The 21,453-nt window shown below is 41.3% G+C and overlaps 1 protein-coding gene across 5 annotated transcripts; it reads right to left on the minus strand.

Moving 5' to 3' along the window:
- Positions 1-1,311: 1,311 nt before the first annotated feature.
- On the minus strand, positions 1,312-18,921 carry zmp:0000001167 (protein phosphatase 1 regulatory subunit 12A). 5 transcript variants are annotated; one of them, XM_041997885.1, is made up of 25 exons: positions 18,555-18,920; positions 13,349-13,479; positions 13,081-13,199; positions 11,273-11,429; positions 10,997-11,141; positions 10,835-10,909; positions 10,634-10,713; positions 7,497-7,690; positions 7,250-7,359; positions 6,931-7,128; positions 6,685-6,767; positions 6,502-6,591; positions 6,248-6,349; positions 6,050-6,151; positions 5,891-5,981; positions 5,655-5,792; positions 5,458-5,560; positions 5,235-5,338; positions 5,042-5,101; positions 4,933-4,955; positions 4,769-4,829; positions 4,568-4,672; positions 4,369-4,419; positions 4,128-4,178; positions 1,793-2,624 (listed from the first exon to the last, which is right to left on the minus strand). In XM_041997885.1, the coding sequence occupies exons 1-25, from the start codon at positions 18,828-18,830 to the stop codon at positions 2,538-2,540; spliced, it is 2,736 nt and encodes a 911-aa protein (XP_041853819.1). In that variant the 5' UTR covers positions 18,831-18,920; the 3' UTR covers positions 1,793-2,537. The 5 variants fall into 5 exon arrangements, with proteins under 5 accessions (XP_041853818.1, XP_041853817.1, XP_041853820.1 ...); XM_041997884.1 differs by lacking the exon at positions 4,128-4,178 and having other exon boundaries at positions 1,312-1,856; positions 7,497-7,666; positions 18,555-18,921; XM_041997883.1 differs by lacking the exon at positions 4,128-4,178 and having other exon boundaries at positions 1,312-1,856.
- Positions 18,922-21,453: the final 2,532 nt, after the last annotated feature.

Below are 21,453 nucleotides of genomic sequence, written 5' to 3' on the forward strand. Positions count from 1 at the left end.
AAACCCTGAAATCTTTCAGATGATCTGCATTAAGTCTCTAAATACACTATAATTTCATTATATTGATACCAATTAGTCTTACTGCAAAGCTTGAATCAGTGAAAGTCAGCTGACATATTTCAAAGAGAACAACTGAGCTTGGGGACACAGCTGTTCAAAGTTTGCTGTGGTTGTGGGTGAGTTTTCAGAAATATCCACAGTGATGTTGGACTGCAAATCCTGGACAAAACCTTTGAAAAATGTTAATTTAATCATCTTAATGAAATATCTTGCTACATAAATTATATGACGTGGACTCTGGGACTAATAATTGAATCTACTTTAATACTCAAACCAATTTAGCTTTTACTAATTATTCTTTAATTGCACACAAACAGTTATATTAGTCAAAATATGGCAGCATAGCAACTTAAGGCTCCGAGGTAGTTGCCTACTTATCTAGATACAGATACCCTGATTACAAATCTGTTAAATCCAGCTGTGAATTTGTACAGTCAACATTGTACAGCTCTTCAGCTTCACCACCAGCTTGACTGCATTACATTGGTTATTCCTCTTGGTGGCACCCATGAGCCTTTTGTGCAGCATCTGGCATCATGCCGGGGGTTCAGGCCACAAACCCTGGGAAAAGCAGTGCTTTGACCATATAAGGCTGCAATCCATCCGCTTCCCTCTTCCTCCCCAGCTCCCTTCCTCTGCCTTTCTCAGACCTGAGGGATATTTACAGAGAGAGTGCCTCGGCCAGCCTGCCCTTCCTTATTAGGAGCTCAGCTTGTTGTCGGTACTTTTACCCTGCAGGACAGTGGTCCATCTCTCCTCTCAGATGAGACAAACAGATGGATGGCTTGTGTTAACTACAGTTTAGTGCCAATGGACAGGAGCTGAAAAGATACCAGGACTTGCACAGCTTTTTCCCAGATGTTCAAGTGCTCATCCATCATATACTAATTTCTGTTACGTCCCTCAAGCTTGTGATGTATTGCCCACCTGAGAGAAGCAGTAGATTAATGTAACAGTGCAAACATACTGTAAATACATCTGTGTAGCTGTTTCCTCTTTTAAGTTCATGGTGTGTTAGCATTGCAGTGTTGTAGCTGTTTTTTTTAAGGGGGGTGGGGGGGGTCCCAAGTGATGTAGGACATCTGGCTACCAGCAAAATGAGAAACTGACTCATTGCACATGGATGATACTGAACAGTGGTGGTGAAATAAAACAAGCAGGTGCTCAAAAAATAAAAGTGAGCAACTTGATCGTAAGTGCATGATATAAAGACACCAGGAAGCCATGTAAGAAATCAGTGTTGCAGATGCATATTTTTAGGCTGCTTCAGAGTCAACTTTACTTTTTGGTTTGTGTCAAAACATTTGTAAATGAAGATGAACTAGTGTAGACAATAACCAAGCAGTTGTTACAAACTTTTTTTTTTAAATAAGGGTGCAGACATCCATTTAATATATTAGAAAACCAACATGTGAAGCAAGGCTACATGGAATTTTACTTCAGACGGCTATTATTCAAGACTAACATTTATATACACAACCATGCTTCTTTGCAAGAGAGGAATTGACAATGAAAAACTATGAAAATATCTTTTTCAATGGTTACAGCTAAAACCATGACATATTAGGTCTGGACAGAAGAGCCATTTATTTTTACTGTGCAGCAACCTCTGAACTTCAGCAAAACTGCCCCCTTGACTCAGAGTGGAGTAGCCATGAGAAGATGCTGCTGCTGCTGCTGAACGAACGCTGTCTGTCTGGAGGACGGGCAAAGCCTCGCAGATCTTTTATTGCTTTGCAGAGAGTAAAGTGCTGTGGTCGAGCGACCAGGTCCATTCTTAAGAGCATGGAGTATGTCTGCAGAAAAGAAAGAAAAAAAAAAAAAAAAAAAAAAAGAAAAAAAAAAGGGAAGGGGGAGTGCATAGGTGGAGGAGAGGTAGGTGGGTTCAAACACTTGCACGTGGAATCAAAACAAACCCATCAGAGCTTCAGAGACTTCCCCTGCCACCAGGACATTGATGAATGTAAAGGCAGAGCCTAAAACGTGCTTCAAAGTCGAGTCTCTAAATACATCAAAACATTTTTAACTTGGAAGTGGGGAAACTTTGAGTGAAATGTGTGGTCACTTAAGAAAAAAAAAATACAAAAAAAAAGGTGGGAGCATTAAGACAAGTCTTGTGCTCAGTGAATGTGCATCAAGAAAGTATGGATGCATGCATGGGACTGTGTGTGCATGTTGGCGCCCCTCTGACCCACAATCGTAGCACATCACCGTCGCGTTTTGTTGCTACAGTGGAAGCCTCTAGTCGTGACCACAGTTCCTCCTACGAACACTGAGAATTAAAAAAGGCACACAAAAGACACTCCAGCTGTTCATAAAGAGGCATCACAATCCAAGTATAGCTGTAGTGTTCATGTGCGTAGAACATTCAGCTGCTCCCCCCTCGCTCTCTTGCTCTTTGGCACTGGGAGGAATGTATGGAAAGAGGGATGGACAAATGGATGGATGGAGAGGAGGGGTTCCCTGGAGGTTTTCATCTATTTGGAGAGTTTGCTGATGACACGGATCAGTGCTCCATTTTCATCTTTAAGACGCTGGTTGTCCGCTCTCAGGTCAACCAGAACCTGGAGGTAAAAAGTTAAAACACATTCAAATAAATCATTTTTACTGTAATATTTCAGAATCTTATGACTGTAAAGCTTATTTTCATCTCAATGGCTTATAAATTCCACACTAGACAGTTCTGCTGTAGTAGATAAGCACAAAGCTTTACATGAAGAGCCAAGCCTGCATGTAATGCAGTGGCCGTTATTAAATGCGCACAACAAAATGGCACATTAATCAACCAAAGACAGGTTCAACAGCAACATAAAAAAGCACTAAAGAGCAAGGTTTATTTATTAGATACAAAGCTGTTCTGTGCTACCAAGACACGAAGCAGAACAGTTCATGTTGTTGACAGGATTTAAACCAGCGTGTCAGTGATCTTAAGTCACAACGATCTCATAAGTTTGGTTATGAAATACTACAAACCCACGTGTGTTAAAATGTCACTACCCAAACATGCAGCTATGTTGATGCAAATGATACAGTGCAACAAGAAACCAGTCATTTGGAAATAAATACAAATAAACATAAGTGATTTTAATAGTTTGCAGACAAATATTTTTCACCTCAAGAGATAGTACATATTTCTCAAATAAACCAAATCTGCCTGCTTAAAATCAGAGCATGCTAATAGAAAATACTGATTTTTTTCAATTTCTGAAAATGACATAAGATTACTGTTGTTACATCTGGACAAGGAATAAGCAGCAAGAGGCTGCTAGTCAGATTAGGTCAGAAATGAAAACATCTAGGTTTAGTCATTTAGAACAACTATCCCACCAGAACCTTTACCAGGATGTAACCAGATGTTTGGGTGGGCTTCTGATCTGAGATTTGCCATAATCCAGATCTTTATTGGTCCTTATTAAAATATTTGTGTCTGTTTTGTTCAAAGACAGGTCACCCAACACGTATTATTGGTCAATCCAAAGCTAAATTTTCCAACTCCTAGCCTCATGCAGCCAAACTGGCAACAACCAGAGTCAGAGCCCAAGCATAATTTGATGAACTACAGCTATAGTCTCGTTGATTCTCTACAAAACCATGACATCTGGCTACTAGGATTTTTTCCGACTGCTCGATTCTGGTGTAGAACAAACTTTAATTTATCCCAATTGTCAATTCAGACAAAGGCTGCCACCCCACCACAGCACTTTCCAGTTACTTTTCTATACATTTTCCCCTCAAACTATGATTGTAAAAAAAACAGTTAAATGCATGTTTATCTTCCCTTATTGTTTTTACTTGGAATATGACATTACAAAGTGAATAATCTTATCTTGTATTCACAATCTTTATGCTTTCAACATCTCTCAGTAGAAACTTGCAGAACAGGTAGAGCAGATACCAACTTGACAACCAAATTAACTCATGAGTCATAAACACCACCAGCTGAACAGTGAGAAACAACACTCTGCACCACGCTGATGAAACTGCACAAGCTACAGCCAGGCTAAATCAAGCAGAGGCATGCAAAGTGTAGGTGGCCATGATAAGACTCACTCTTAACCTCTCCTCACCTTTAGCTCCTCCTCCAGCTCCACCATACGCCGCTCCAACATCCTCCGGTCCTGGTGCCAGGGGATTGTGAGGGTGGGAGGGGAGCAGAGGGAAAGTGATGTAGATGATAGCACAAAAGTTGAGTGAAAACAAGTGAAGTGGTTTGAGTGGGGAAGAGAAGAGAATGCATCAACAGACCGCAGGGGTGGCAGTGGTGAGGCAGATGAAGCTACAACACACATCAGTAAAAAGGTGCATTACCTTTCTCTCCAGCTCTAGCAGGGCTGAACAGTCACTGAAGCGCTCTTGTCTCTGTTGGACACAGTGAACTTTGTTAACAAAAGATATGCTCATGCAGTCAATAGGAGGCCTGATTGTAGAAAGACTTGATGATTAGCAATGAAGCAACTGGAAACATGGATGAAATAAGTCTATATGATACTTATTGTGTGTGTGTTACCTGTGTGGCCTTCTCCAGGTCCAACCTGGTTTGACTGATAATCCTCTGAGTGTCCTGAAGTTGAGACTGGAGCTGGCTGTTTTCTCTGGAGAGCTCTTCAAATAACTGAAACACAGGCAAAAAAAAAAAAGGAGGATTAATGATTGGGACACATACATAAAAACATACTGCACAGCCTCACTATCAGCTCTGTCTGCTGACCTTCTTAAAATCCTTTGTTTCAGAACCCCCTCCCTGAGTGTCGTTAGAAAATGTGTCCAACCTGAGCAAATGAAGAGATCAGAGGTCAGAGTGTCTGCCATCACACAGACCGTGCAGACAGATGTTGGATCAAAACGGGGTCAAAGGCTGGATTCATACTTTACCTGGAACTTAACAGTTGGTCTTTCTGTAAAACAGGAAAAAAGCAAACAATTATGGTGGCTGTCTCTGGTTACAGTTCCTCTGAAATTAGAAATAAGTGCAAGCACACACCTGTGGATCCAGCCCACTCCCTGAGAACTCTTCCTCTCCATTGGGATCATTGTCTTCACTCTGCAAATGACAGCATAATTTTTTCCTTTAAAAAAAAAACAAAAAAGTCAAGGTGCAGCAACTCATCTCATTCGTCTTTTCCTTTAAACCGCGCAGCAGCAGTTTTCCAGATGAGAATATTTTCAGCGTTTACCTCCCCGGTCCTCTGTGCCTTCCTCCTGGCCCGAGCCTGTCTCCTCTCCCTGCGTTCCCTGGCCCATCGCTCCGTCTCACTCTCTTCTGTGCCGGCTTCAGCATCTGGAACAAAACCAAACAGCAGTCTTTAAACTATATTAAATACAAGAAATTAAAAAAGGCTCTGGAGTGCTAGGTTTTGATCTTAAAAAAAAAAAAAAAGTTGAAGAGTTGGTAAGTACCTTTCTTGTCAGAAGTCTGAGGCCGTGGCGTGCCAGCTGGCTGCGTGAGGCCCAGCAGGTCTGACTTCTGCAGACTGGCAATACGAGACCTCCAGCTCACTTCCTGCAAGCACAGTGACCCCCATGATATGATGTCACATGACATTAAGTTAAAGCAGCAGCCAACAAGCCTGCAACTCTGATATATGGCCTCTCACCCCCTCCTCTCCCTTCTTCTGTTTAACTTCCTTCTCTTTCTCCTTCTCCTCTTCCTCAGTTTTTTCTCTCCCTTTATTGTCCATCTTTGTGGTTTTAATGGTCTTCTCTGCCTCTTGTAGATCCGTTAGTGTCACCCCCTTTACATGAAAGAAAGCAGTCAGGAACCAAACAGAGAACCCATCAGCAGCTCAAAGACTTGAACCTGTAGGAAATAATGAAGCAGGTATACATGCACCTGAGTGGAGCGGCGCGACTGCCGTGCATGGCGGGAACGAGCTTTTCTCTGCGCCTCTGCCTCCTCATCCCGCACAGGTGTCAGATAGGACCTACAGGAGCAGAATTTCAGCTACTAAAGCTGCAACATCTCCATCGAGCCAAATGGGTTTTTACTCACTTGCGTCTCTGCTTGGTTTCCTGTTCACCTGTAGTGGTGCTCTGAGAGTTAGAAGTGTTGATGGATAACTCATCCTTCTTTTCTGTCCGTTCCTGAGAATTTCTTTAGGAGAAGGAACAAAACAAAGACATTTTTATTTCGAACCAGAGAGGAAATTGTTTCAGGTAAAATGACAAAAAGCACAAAAAGTTAAAATACCTCTGAGCTAAGACACTATTAAGGCGGCTGAGTCCAGCAGAGCTTGTTCCCGTACTCGATGAGGTCATGGTGGGGTCATCCAGTCTCTTTCCATAAGATGAGCTAGTAACAAGACAAACAGGTGGAAACTACAGCATCTTTAACAGACACATGCACACACAAACGAGGATTCGCAGCTTTGGCAGGTGGGGTGGGGATGTAATGATCTCTGATGCAAAACAAGTACAAGACAGGTGGTGAGCAGCGTGACTAACCTGCGAAGCAAAAATGGGGTGGAACTTGTGAGCTCATTCACTGACTGACCATGAAGGCGTCGGGTGTAAGAGGAGCTACGGCTTAGCCAGCTAAGGGAAGAGACAGGGTGACAAGGGCACGTATGCAGTGACTCGGATTTTGCTTTACAGAAGTACAGAACACATATAAATCTTAAAGCCCACCTATTGGAGTTGTCAGAGCTGTTATCTGGAATACTTAAGAGTCTCCGTGTTGGAATTGGTGGTACTCGAGCGAGCCTTGGCTCCTGAAAACGAGCCAGGGAGATCTGTTTATCAGTTATTTATGCGACTCCATGAGTGGAAGCTTTAAAAGAAGCCTTTATTTGGCTTGTCAAGTTCAAAGTAATAAAATAATGACTGTTCTTTTGTAGGTGCATAAATCTTTAAATGTCATGCGCGCTTGTGTACCTTCGTGTCGGCCTCAGTGCTGAGGCGGGGGCTGGAGGCAGATCGGGTCATTCCCAGGCCAGACTCTGCAGGTCTGCTGGAGTCTTGGCTGGAGTCGGAGAGTCCAGCTGAACCCAAAGTCACAGAACTGCCCGCTTTCCTCAGAGACGTTCGCCATGAGCCTGGAGCTTCAGTGGCTGGAGGCTTGTTTGGTTCCTGCTACACTCGCAACATTTAAAAAAAACAAAAAAAACAAAAAAAAAAAGAAATCACAATTTTTATCCTTCTGTATAGCGATCATAAAGCAAAATAAATATTTGTTGCTCTCCAAACACACTACCTTTTTCACTTGGCTTGCAGTGGTGCTTGCTGACATGGAAGTAGAAAGCAGGCTGGTGGTGTTTCGTTTGTTGTTCAAGTTGTTTATGATCTCTCTGTTTTTTGCTTTCTCTGCAACATACGAATATGTCAGCAACAATAAACGCATAAAAGACCTTAAAACATATTTGCTCTGAAATACACAGTTGTGTTTTACATGCAGATCAGCAGCAACTCCACAGTCTCAAACCAGCAGCAGCTCCCTTTACCTGACTCGGCATCGCTCTCAGACTCGCTCTCCTCCTCTGAGCTGGAGCTGCTAGAGGCTTTCGCCTGGCTTTGTCCCGTTTGGCCTTCCTCCTCCTCGTCCTCAGCTGGACTGCTCTGCAGCGCAGGAGGCGAGTGCTTCTCACGCTCATGGAGGCCAATCTTCTCTTTGCTGCTCATACGAGAGATAGAGGTCCTGCAGGGGTGGGGCCAAGGTAGGGTGGAACAACAGGTGGCATGCAGGGAGCTGATCAGTGAGGGCAATCATTCCATGTGCAGCCAATTAGAGCGAGCATGCACCAATCAACACAACATCAGCTGGAACGGTGGGTCACTTTTTGTACACTTAATGTATCAAACTTTAACCTGGCACTTATTTAGCATCATTTATACTGTTTTCTCTACTCCCAATTTAAATATCAACAGAGCATCAACACCAATGACAAACCAAAGTTCTCAGTGACATACTACATACTAATGATAAACATGATGACATAGTTTATATTAACATAGGGCACTTTTTGCTATTAATATTCAGGTTAGTTCAGTCACCCTGTTAATTTACTTTATGTTGAACCTGCTCCAAATGAGATTATGCTCAGTTCTGGCTTTAATCAGTTCCAAAAGAAAAAAAAAAAGATTATTTTCCTACTGATTTACTCCATAAGCAGTGTTGGTCCTTAGCTGAAGGAATAAGTCATTTATGGAGCTGTAGGATAGTAATGCACTTGAACATGGTAGCCAAGTCTGTTTTACACTGCTGATCTTTCCACAGAACACTCTGTATGTTCTCATGCACAGTAAAGTTGAGCTATGGTTGGAGCTCAGCCATTTTATTAGAGAACGGTCTTGATTCCATCAAACAGCAACAGAAGAGGAATTTAATTTCATAGTATGTCCTATTATGCTTCCAGCTTGTTAGTACTGGGCTGTTCCTGGTTGGCTCATTATGTCTCAAACCATAAATGCATTATCTGGACTTTTCTTTAATGAGATTGCTGCTATCCTTTTCTTTGCTGCTTCTTCTGTTACCTTTGTTTCACAGCTCAGGACAGGAACTGTGGAAATCATTTAACATCAAGTCAAGTTAGAGCCCCACCGAACGTAGACATGCAGGAGAAATTCAACTTCCAGCTGCATGACCTGGATGTGTTAGTATGACAATTTAAAAAAACTAAATTCAATTTAGTACAATTTTATGTTGACTGATATCCATATATTCCATGTATTTAAAAAGTCCAGTTTTAGTTGCACAAATGCAATAATTAGATTTTTTTATAATGTCATGTGAACGGACAGAATGATTAGATAAGCTGGTCTATTGGTATTAATCACAGAGAATTAAATGCTTAATCCACTTTTTGTTTGATACGGACAAAATCATAGTGATTTCCATGTATCCCTCATCAAAGGATGGACCTGAATGCACTTCCTGAGTATCATGTTTAAATAAGCAACATAAGCGTGCCCTGTCACATGACACACGGGACTTTTTTTTTTGTTATAATGGAAAAAAACAATCACAAGGTCATTAGTGAAAGCTCTTTTTTCTATGTTTAAATATTTCTTGGAGGAGAACTATAATCAGTCGAAGTACTGATTGTTTCTAACGTGCCTTCTTTTGTCATCCTGTTTAGTACAGGAGCAGAAAATAATGAGCAGCTCACACAGAGGTAACTGTCACACTTCTTGAGGCTTTCTATAATCGTGTATAAAGCTGGAAAATACTGTTCTGAACCATTTTGCTAGCAATATTGGACTTTGGAAAAAGTCCCCCCTCCCACAAATTTTCTGTGCCCTCAAACAGCCAAAAAAAGAAAAAGGATACTTCTGTGTTTATAGATGTCACAACAGCGGATATTACACAGAGCTCATAAGAGCACGTATTTGTAAAAGGCATATATATTTTTATTTAATTTAAAAACTCTTGCTTGTCATTTTTTAGTTATTTAAAGTTCCAACTTACATTTTAAATCCTAATACACCATCAAGCAACAGCTTGCAATGTGAAAATCTAGGGTTGTACTGATTTAGCCCCCCCCCAGGGTCGTCTATTTCCTTCTCATAAGTTCTTTGTTTTTGAAGTCAGGATGAATCCACACACGTGTTCCTTGAGTGAACAAAGTTTTAGTTATCCCTACGTTGAACAATCCCTTCATTATATAACAAAAGGAAAAGCTTTCAGAAATAAAGGAATAGCATCAGTTTCTATAGGTCAGGTTTTAATTAGAAAGAGAGATTTATAAAACTTATAGGCGCTTAGTTTTGTTTATCTCACTTTTAGTTTTAGTGTAAGGCAAAAAAAAGCCCATTAACAAGACTTTGAATGTAACCTTTCTGCATCCTGCATTATTATCATTAACACTGACGTCATGATAATTTAGCACGATAGTTCACTGACTTTGGAAAGCTCATGTTTATTGCTTTTTTCATGGTGTGCTATATTTACCACACAAGTTCAAATTAGTGTTGAAATGCAGCACCAATCATTTTATCTCTATTATCTTGTTTTCCCTCGTTCTCAAATCTTTAGAAGCCAAACTTGTAATTGAAAATAAAATGTGATTAAGTGCACAATCCCTCCTCTGCCTCACAGGGATCTGGTCCAGGTGCCTCGCATCCTCACACACACACTGCTCAGAGACGACTGAGCTACACAAAACAGCCACTCTGAAAAGGTTTTTAACTTCACTACAATAAAAGATATATATAGAGCCAGGAGTTAAATACTAATTCTGTAATTTGTCCAGTATTCTAGACGCTTAGGGTTATCAATGAAAGATCAGCATTTATCATAGAAATATTTGGTTAAAAAAAGTATACAGTGTTTCATCAAATAATTCCTCTTTTACCCAATTTTTTAACTCCAAGCCCCATTACCCATAATGTCTAAGATTCTGTCCACATATGCTACAAAACAATTAGTATCCAGTGTGACAGCGAGACAGAGATTGTCACTGAACACTTCACCCATCCAAGTCAATGTCACTGGGAAGGGGTAACACAGTTCAAAGGAATGGGGAGACGGTTAACATCATTCCTGCATGCAGACAACTGGAACAGGGATTAATGGGATTCAGCTGAGGATGAGCATAGCATGTACATGTACACACTGATATGCACACACAATGGCACTGACCTGCGTGTGCGAACTGGTACTATGGAGATTGGCGGACTGGTCTCAATAACAGGAGTCTGTTTCTCTTTCTCGCTGCGTAACTGAAGAGGAATATAAACAGACATAAACACAGAGAACATTCGCTGCTGCAGCAGCATCAATCATATCAGGTTTATCTAACCGGGTGAGATAGTCGGGGAGCCAGTGTGAAGGCAGACTCACAGCGTTCTGTTTCTTCTGTAGCTCCTCCAGAGTGTCCACGAGGTTCTCATCTGCAACATCTAAAGGTGTTTGTCCCTACAAGGACATCAACAGTTGAGACACGAGCTGAAGCTTCAATCAAGATTTAATGCCAGTGGAAAGGTTTGTTTGTCTTGCCCTCACCACGTTGTTGACAGCACCCATATCGCACATGTTGTCAGCAAGCAGGGTGCACACCTCCTCCTGGCCCCAGTGAGCAGCTGCATGCAGGGGCGTCCACCCGTCTATGTCCCTGCTGTCCAGGTCTACTTCACACTTTAACAGTACCCTGATTGAGGTGAGGAAAACAAACAAGGAGGGGAGGGGCTGTGACTGGAAGCAGTCCGCCTTGGTGCAATACCAAACTAAGACAAAACCCAACGAGCCCTCACTGCTCTACTGTGCACACGTAACACTCACTTCAGGACTTCGATGTAGCCTTTGGCAGCAGAGACATGCAGAGCCGTCGCCTTGGTGTTTGAGTGAGGTTTGAGGGTGCCACCTCCTTCCAGCACCGCCATGGCGTCCTGCAGCATGACCCTCTCCTCCTCCTTTCGAGCCATGTCCACGTCAATTCCTGTACCACAAATGCAAAGGAGGCGGCATGCAAAAACTCAGACTTTATAAGCAGTTCAATTAAATATATATATAATAAATATTCATCGTAAATACTGTATTTGAATATTCTGCACCCTTCACCACAGTGAAAAACTAGACTCGATGGAAAAACTGTTTTGCTGAGATCTACTTATGAGAATGATGAGAAAACAATAACTGATGCCAAAGTGGGAAATATACTATGCTGATGACGTGTTTTCAGCATCATCAACCAAAGCGAATCTTCTAAAAATCCCTAAATGAGGTCTGTTTTAATCTAGTAATTCAGGACATAAGGGTTCATGAATTGTGTTGGTAGAATTTGGTATTAAAAGAACTGTAAACAAAAATGGTAAAGGGTACGTATTTTTGAGCACTTTACTGCACCTGGAACGGTACCCAAAGCGCTTTACATCATACATCACATTCACACACACAATCACACACTGATGGCAGAAGCGGCCATGCAAGGCGCTCAACCACAACCCATCAGGCGCAACTAGGGGTTTGGTGTCTTGCCCAAGGACACCTTGACATTAACTCGACTTGGCCGAGGACTGAACCGGCAACCGTCGGGTTACAAGACGACCGCTCTACCTTGCTGAGCCATGTCGCCCCTATGTGTCAAACTGGTAAAGTTTATTATGTACTTCTTTAAAAAGGACAGGAAAATTAGTTTCTTTACTTCTACCGCCTCCTTTTCAGACGCTTTGTCTTGTCCTTTTGTTTTTTTCTGTACATGTTTGTTCCAAGTCGTGCTTGAAATAAAATAAATTTTGACTAACTTTATCATATATGTTCTTTTAATTCCCCATAATTAATTATCATGCATATTTACATTTCATCAGGAAAAAATGAATTAATAAATGAATAAATAATTCATACGCATCTTAACACGAAATGACCCATAGTTCAATTACTAAAATTAAACAGCTGCTCTGATTACATCATTTTATCTCCATCAGCATCTATAGAAACTGATATTAGTCCAATTTTATCTTGAAATCTTTCATTTCTTACAGTCAGACCTAGGAAATATTAGTAAATACTAACACAAAATAACCCACAAGGAGAGTTTATCTAGAACACTGGTTCTCAAACTGGGGGTCGTGAGATAATTTCAGGGGGGTCGCCTACATTTATTAAATAAATTTGGTATTTTTACCAGGACTGTCAAAATTATACCATTAATGAGGAGATAAACCTTTGAAATTAGTACCTTAATATTTAACACATAAACAACAAAGTTCTTACACGTCACATTAAAAATCAGAACAACATTATCACTGCGAGAAAAGCTGATTATAGGCATGTAGGTGTCACAGCGGTAAACCACTAAAAACCAGTTTACTCTCCTTATTTATGAAGATTTTGACAGTTTTCCAGCCATACAATGAGTGGATGGCTGCAGTATACTCACACAATTATACTCACACAACTTATGTTATCTTGGGGGTCGTGGCAAAATGACTTTTTAATAATAAATGTGTTGATTAAGCAGGTCTGATTACTGTCACATGGTCAGGCATGGACAAGTTAATATAGTTTTCATGTACATCCACAATTTAATCAGACAGACAGGATTAAACTTTGACACACCGCTTCATGGGAAATGTTTTGACATTGCCCACCTTGTTTTTTTATTTCAGCTTTGAGCAGCCTCTCCATAGCATCCTCTGTAGCAACATCAAGAGGAAGCTCTCCTTCACTGTTTACTGCTCCGACGCGAGCACCATGTTCTATCAGGTACCTTAAAAAACACAGAAACAAAACCACTTAGCAAAGTATTTATTTACATTTACATTGCTGACCTCTAGATGAACGCGAGCTCTCACACACTCAGTCAGCACCACTGAAAGGACCGTGTCATGTGACATAGGGATGGTGGTCAGCACTCACTTAGCAATTTGGATGAAGCCACAGGAAGCTGCAGCGTGCAGAGGAGTCCAGCCCTCGTTGTCCCCTCTGTTGACGTCACTCCCGCTCTCCACCAGAAACTGCACCATCTCAGCATTTTCATCAATGCAGGCCTGATAGAGGACAAACAGCCACATGATGGATTACGGTTTGAGTGTTTACTGCTTCTTGTTTGTTTCAATAATCCTTTCTTTCAGCACAACTTAGCAATTGGAAGTCAGACTGGTTGCAATTTCAGCACAAAAGAGAAAGTCTTTGATCTGCTTCACTTCAGTTTGTTTTAAAAAGCAAAACTCCAGACATTTCCACAATCTGTTTAACTCAACGAAAGCACCAGAGTAATAACAATGACTTCTGCTGTAATGACTTTCTGCAAAGCGGGCTGCTAAAAAGCCCTCGAGTCTTTTCCAAAACAGTCATTTTGTGGCATGAGTGAAACATTGAATCTATTTAGCAGCTTTTCCCGAGGCGAGGTCTAGCAAAGATCTCTGCGTGATCCAACACAAGTCTTAAGATAAATCGCATGAGGACCTCATGAGCTTAGGTTATGTTATGATGCTTTAATCTAAGCCAAAGTCTACTAGACCAAAAAAACCCTCAGAAGGTAGGACCGTCCTGTGCCATTCCATAAAAAATATTGGTCATATTCAGCTGAAAATGTTGAATCTATTATCATTTGTTCAGGTTTAAACACCACATGAGCAGTGCATTTGTTAAAAGTAGCTACACTTGAAAATGTTTCTGAAAACATGACTGTCAGGTTAGACGAGGTTCATGATGCGTCATGATTTCAATGTATGTGTTATCGATCATATTACTGACCTTGGCTTACGATCGCGATGGGAGTGTATGCAGTGTAATGCTTTGAATTAAATAGCTGTAAAGTATGGAAGCCAACGTTCCAGTGAGTTTAAGCTTCACACAGAAAGAATAATTATTCTACTTTTTGCTTATATAATCACTTGAGTTGTTCCAAGTTAAGAAAAAGTAAAACTGAGAAGCAAATGAACCACAAAAAAACCAGAACATACACGCAGAATATAATTTCAGACCTGATTCTTTGCCATTTCCACTGAAATAAGATATAAACCAATTACAACTGCAGGCGGTCACAGCTGCTTCCACAGAGCACTGAACACAGGAAGCGCACTTAAGCTGTATTACCACAAAATATGATACTGTTGCCCATTTCTGCAGGTAGAGAGTTTTTATTTGTGCTTTAGAATTAACTTATTTTGAGCATTGCTCCTTGAATTACAGCTTTCTCAATTCAGATCATTCATTTTTGAGCGCGCTGGTTTGTAGCAGCTCACCGTGTCAAGCAAACGTGAATGGCTGAGCTTAAATGTTTGTAAAACAGTCACAGGTGGAAGTTGTGTGTCATGCCCCCCCCCCTCCTCCTTCCTGGAAAGAGTAATTGAACTGCTCCTACTATCTAATTTAAAAAAAAAAAAGAAAAAAGAAAAGAAAAAAGACTTATCAAACCATTTTCATTTACTTGGAGTAAAATGTACTAACCAGACCGGTTCGCTTTGCCAGGAAAGCCGGGACATTATCTAAAACAATGACATTATTTTACTGGCTTTAGCTCAGTTTAAAGATGTGTATAATGTGGCTTTTTGTGTCTGTCTGTAATTAAGTCAGCTGAAATGGCAGAGTAAAGAAAAATAATTTTTTTTTTTTCAGTGCACCTAAACCCCAAGTAAGTAAATTGTTCCCAGAGATATCAAAGTCAGTTTTTATAAATTCTTCATATAAAGGGAATAAAGTAATAATGAAAATGATCATCATGGGAGAAAGCACCGTAGAGAAGAGCCTCGGCTGAGTTTCTTGATCCTTAATCTGTCATAAAATATGGCGCCATTTCACAGTTTATATAGTAAAAATGTTTATTGTGTTTGGTCATTTTCAATATTTTTGTAATTTAGTCTCTCTGTACCGTCACAATTAATTTGAATGGAAGAAAACAAAATGTTGTAGCTTTAGTTCAAAGGCCTAAATTTACTTGGCTTAAATGGATTTGCACTAAAATACCACAAATTATGTCAAATCCTGTTAAAGCTGGGAAAATTGAAAGAAAAAAAAAAAAATCAGAAATGCTTTATTTAACATTTTTATTAAACCTCCTAAACAACAGTTTAAGCAGCTCTGAAACTGATAGGTAGACGTTTGAGGATGAAGATGTGCTTCTATCTTTAAGTTCTTGGACCTCAGTCTAGGTACAGTCCATATCTGGTATCGCCAGAGGAAATGTAGCTCACACTGGCATCCAAAGACATTATGAAGTAGCTGCTTCAGATTCCCAGATGTTTTAGAGACAGTCAGCTGTTAGACCTCTTGTAAAATCTTTCTTTGTCTGGAATGAGTCTAAAAAAAGAGCATCATTCAGGCTTTAAGCAGCGCCAGGATGAGCTGCTCCCTGTTCTCATCAGGCAAAAAGAGAAATCAGGGAAATTAGCAATTTATCTTCTGGTGAGTATCAAAAAAAAGACTGGTTTAAATAACACAGAAAATGAGCAAATATGCATATTTGCTCGGCTAAAAATAGAAAAAAGGATTGTATGTATCCCATTAGGAAAAAAAGCCCTCTTTTCATTCTTTTTTGGTTGACTGATCATTGTGGCTGTAACCACACAGGAAGTTTTAAGAAAAGCATTTGTACTCAAGTAAAAATCAATTAAAGAGAAAAACAACTCAGAATGTAGAGACATACTAACAGCTCGCTGAGCCACAGACCACTGTAACGCTTGAAAACATGCTAACGGTTACCAAAACACAAAGCACAAAGTCCACAACATGAGGACGCTATTAGCTTTCAGAGTGTCTGCTCATAAACCGATGTATTGGACAAACAGAATTTTGACCTTCTCACGACACCAGATGAAAAGTTAGGGGATCACTGAAGTCAGTGCAACTCATCTTGGAGGGGATGTAGACATCTGCACCACATTTCAAGACAATTCATCACATAGAAGTCAAGAAATTTCACTGGAAAACCACAAATATCAACCTCATGACAAAGCCAGAGGACCAATAAAAGACATTAGGATTCATCCTCTGAGATGCATTTTAAAAATCTACAGTATCAGAGTTGCTAAATTACTTGATTTTCTTACATTTACACAAGCATTTACCTTTAAAGACCAATCTTAAGTGAACGCTAGGGATGTAATGACAAGCAATTCCTATGTTATAAACAAAGCATGGTGTATGGCGCACTGTGTGACTTCAAACACACTTTTATCTGTTCAAAAAGACGCAGGAAAAAAATCAAAGTCAGAAAGAAAAGCACAGGAGACAGAAGCAGACAGAAGGATGCAACAACTACTGATGCAACTACGTCTCTCTCAACATTTTTTTTTTTAAGATTTTCATGTGCATTGATGACACAACGGAATGGGAGTAAAATACACTGAAATCTGTTATCAACTGTCTCATTTATTCTGAGAATCTGGTCATTTAGTCTGCGTATGTCCATGTGTAGGCTATCAGCAGATGGGATTATTCCAACCAAGTAACGTGTTTTCAGCCAATAATTATAAACAGCTCCTCTGCAGAATGGTACCTGCACAGAATGTTGTCCATCAGGTGTGACTTAAGCCACTTTGCTTTTTAGCTAAATAAACTAATCACAAAGCTGCTACAAGCTTGCTACATTCTTCACAATATGAGATAATTAGTCAGCCAGCAGGAGGGTAAAACCTAAAACATAGTCACTGTAACACCCCAAGATGAGGCTTGGAGTAAATTCCAGAGCAGCAAGAGCCAAAACCAGCATTCACTCGCTGCAGAAGGGGAGCTCGCTGAACAAGTGGGTGCTCTAAGCTGAATGAATGAACAGAGGGGCACTTCTTGTCTCCCCCCATATGCTCTGGAGGTGCACACACAACCTCCCAGCAGACTCCTTCACTGGGTCATCAAGTGACTCATTGTGGAAATTGCCTTTGACAACAGCAGCTTGCGCTGTTTGAGGAATGTTTTCCATTTCTTCATCCGAAAACCCTGGAGTCTCCTCCATGGGGAACTGGCAAAGGGAAGAACAGAAAGAAAGAGAAAGAAAGCAAGTCAAGAAGAGGAGGAGGGTGTTGTGGGGAGGACAGAAAAGCTTTGGATGAAGAGGATGGAAAGTTTGGAGAGTGTGGGCCTATATTTAATTCATGTTGCCAGGCAACAGATGAGCAACAGGGGAGAAAGGGATAGAGGGCAGGACAGAGACCATGCTGAGTGACAGTCCCACAGAAGGATTGACCAAAAGGTGACCATTTACAGAACATTTAACTCACTGATGTCTTCACTAAAACGAAGTGTCGGCATGACATACTGCTCAGCACATTGTTATATTATTAAAATATCATATTTAACCTCATCTGGCATTGCCTTTACTTTGTGGAATGGGACATCAATGTGTTTGACACCCTTTGTCATAAACGTGGAGGAAATGCTGCATCACAGAAGGCTTTTGTGACAGTGATGTTGTCCAGGCTGAGCCTCTGTGTTATGACTGAAGTCAAGAGGAGGGAGGGACATAGAAGCTGCGAACATGCTCAGCAGAAGCGAAGCGATTGGACTTAAAATGCAGCAAACTGAAATAATACATTTTAGGTGACAGCGTCGTCTCTGATTATAGCACAGTTCCTAATGCTCCCTGCAGCTATTTTCCTTGACAAAATTAGACCTGTTGAGCAGATGATGAAAATCCCCATATTGAAAAAAAAAAAAAAAAAAAAAAAAAAAAAAAGACTCCACCAGGGAGTGTCTGACGCAAGCCTGCCAGTTAGAGCCCATGAAAGTATAATAATGACCCCCAGAAGCTCTAGTATGACCTCTTTTCGTTGTCTACTGTATGCTAGCAAAGGAAACTACAACTTACGCAGACAACAACAGTGCAGAGCCTCCAAACAGCCTGAAAAAGTCCACTCTTCCAGTCGATATAGGCCAGTATATGGTAGCGTTATGAATTCTGTTCAAACTACAGAAGCTGCCACATTACATATAACGCAAAGTTTACTCGGTTTATTAGAAAGCAGTACTTTACCTAACGGCTTAGATAACGTTAATGCCTCTTCTCTGAGGATCATTAAAGGATCACCGTCGTTATGTGACTCTTAGCAGCAACACACTGCGCTGTGAACTCAGAGGCAAACAGATGAACTCTGCTGTTAGCGGATAAAAAGTTTAAAGTTCCCACCTGGTGAAGCGCTGTCAGACCGTCTATGTTGGCGTGGTTGATGTCAGCTCCCTGTCGGAGCAGCGCTGCCACCTCCTCCCGGTCTCCAGCGGAGCAAGCAGCCATAAACTCAGCTCCTTGAGCGAACCGTACTTTCACCCGCCGCGTCCCGGAAACGACCGACGTTGCCTTGGTCTCCGATCCCGTCCGGTCCGTTTCCGAGCCCAGCCATCGCTGAAGCTGATCCTGCCTTCGTTGTTTGGCAGCTTCGGACCGGGAATGGTCTGTGGCCGCCATCTTCCCTGGTCTGTCCCGGACAGATCAGCTCATGGTACGAGGAAAGAAGCGGAGTGCAGTGTTTGGATTAAGCCTCCCTCCCGGGCTGCGCCCCCTGGTGGACAAATGATGTCGTAAACTCCAACGCGAACTTCTGCGACTGAGTGGCAGCTCTGTGATGCCTTCAGGTGCTGCTCGGAACTTTTTAATCTTGAAGCACTAGTGTCTCTTTTCCAGCACATTTCCGAAGAATTTTCTTTATTTTTTCCCTTTCCCCCCTCATTTTAAAAATAGATTGTCTTTTCTCATTTTAAAAATAAATACAAACAAAACAGCTCTCATATTTATATTATAGTCCAGAGCAAGAGACTATATATATATATATATATATATATATATATATATATATATATATATATATATATATATATATATAACCCTACCAGATATTTTCAGGAGAGCTACGTGTACCCCTGGCATACCACAGGCAATTGGCAACCATGAAGAGGCCACAAGGGAAGCTGCAACAGTTAAATATCTGCAACAAGTAAGGCAAGTCCTGAGAAATCAGGTCAATGGCAAGTACAAGATCTGGGCAGTTAACAGCTATGGCCTGCCAGTGATCAGATACTCGGCTGGGATAATAAGCTGGCCAAAAGGGGAAGTTCAGGCCATAGACGTGATGCATGCATGGAGGGTTCCACCCCAAATCAAGTGTCCAGAGACTCTACACTAAGCGCAAAGATGGAGGCTGAGGACTAGTGAGCATCAGGGCCACTATCCAAGATTAAACATCCAATGCATTAAAAATACATTAGGAAGATGGCACCAACAGACAGCACTTAATGAATGTTTCAGGCAGTAGTCACAGGAGGAAAAGGAGTTGAAGGACCCATTGTGGGAGGAAAAGCTTCGGTGTGGGATGGACCACTGACAGATAGCTGAAGTGGCAGATATGAACAAGTCCTACCAATGGCTAGAGAGGGCTGGACAGAAGGACATCACAGAGGTGCTAATCATGGCAGCACAGGAGCAAGCCTTGAGTAGCAGGGCCCAGATCTACCACACCAGACAAGACCCCAGATGCAAGCTGTGCAAAGAGGCCGCTGAAACTATCCAGCACATAACAGTAGGGTGGAGGATACAGGCAGGAAAAGAATACATAGAACGCCAATACCTGGTAGCCAGAATATTGTACAGAAACATCTGTGTAGAACATAGACTGAAGACCTCTAGGTCACAATGGGAAACACTTCCCAAGGTGGTGGAGAACTGATAAAATGTAGTACCAGCGGTCAATGGAGCACTGGGGGCCATGTCCCCCACCCTGGAGAAGTGAAGTGGCTCCAACAGATACCTGAAGAAATAACAGACATCACCATCTATCTATCTATCTATCTATCTATCTATCTATCTATCTATCTATCTATCTATCTATCTATCTATCTATCTATCTATCTATCTATCTATCTATCTATCTATCTATCTATCTATCTATCTATCTATCTATCTATCACAGATTTGCTGAAGATGACCTAATTAATTAAATGAAAACAAATGCAAATGTGGGGCATACAATGGTATAATGATGGAGGGGCTTTTAACAGTCTTCCTTTCCAAACTGAAAAGCAGATCTTTTGATTTCACACTGTTAATGTTAGTACTGTAGTTACTTCCCACCTGTGTCCCACAACACATAAAGTAAAAGATCAGCATTAACTCTGAGCTTTACACTCACAATTCATTCAAGAATGAAAAATGAAATTTTGTTGTGTATACTGATCCTTCTCTGTGGTACATGTCACAGTTTATTTTTAGTATCTAGTTAATCTTCATCAATAAGGCATCCTCAACATCATGTGTCTTGAGTCATCTGCTGTACACCCTGAACACATGACTGCAGAGCTACTCACCTCTCCAACATCATTGTGAATTTAACAGATGACACAGTGGTCATAGGTTTGATCTCCTGCAGTGGGGAAACAGCCTATCTGGAGGAGGTGGTGGTGCTGTCCTCACGGTGTAAGAACAACACTCTGGACCTGAATGTCTCCAAACTAAAAAGCTAGTAGACTTCAACAGAGAAAAGCAGAGGTCAACGCCTCCCAGGATCTATGGGACCCCGGTGGAGAAAGTCAGCAGCTACAAGTACCTCGGTGTTCAGGTGTGGACCGGATGTGGACCACCTACATCTCCACCTTGGTGAAGAAGACAAGATGGGTAGATAGCGCCTACAGCACCTTAGATAGCTCAGTAAATATACAATCTTCACAGTGCTGCAGAAAGCCCTCTACACTTCTACAGGAGAGTCTGTGCTCTTTGGGAGCATCTCTGGCCAGTACAGCAACTGTTCCACACAGGACAGGAAAGCTCTCCACAGAGTGATTCCAACAACCAAGCAGTACTGCCAACCCTCCAGGGCATCTACAATGGGTGATGCATGACCAGGGCCAGGTGAATCATTAAGAATATTCACCACCCCTGCAACTGTATGTTTCAGTGGCTGTCCTGAACAAAGAGGATGAGGAAGAGCTTCTTCCCCAGTCCATTGTCACCCTCCCCCCACCCACCCCCTTGTATCTGTATTAATGCATTATATCATACTGTACATAGTGCATTGATATTTAAAATTTTCAAATGCAAA

The sequence above is a fragment of the Melanotaenia boesemani genome, chromosome 10, assembly GCF_017639745.1.
Source record: "Melanotaenia boesemani isolate fMelBoe1 chromosome 10, fMelBoe1.pri, whole genome shotgun sequence".
Classification (NCBI taxonomy): Eukaryota; Metazoa; Chordata; class Actinopteri; order Atheriniformes; family Melanotaeniidae; genus Melanotaenia; species Melanotaenia boesemani.

Bases quoted from the DNA above. Each gene is read 5' to 3' on its own strand.
- zmp:0000001167 (XM_041997883.1), bottom strand. From the start codon at position 18,830: ATGGCGGCCACAGACCATTCCCGGTCCGAAGCTGCCAAACAACGAAGG. The intron at 10,910-10,996 runs GTGAGGGCAAGA...ATGTCCTTGTAG, and splicing joins TGGGTGCTGTCAACAACGTG to GGACAAACACCTTTAGATGT. The intron at 1,857-4,368 runs GTAATGCACCTT...TCTTTTCTGCAG, and splicing joins TGCTAGAGCTGGAGAGAAAG to ACATACTCCATGCTCTTAAG.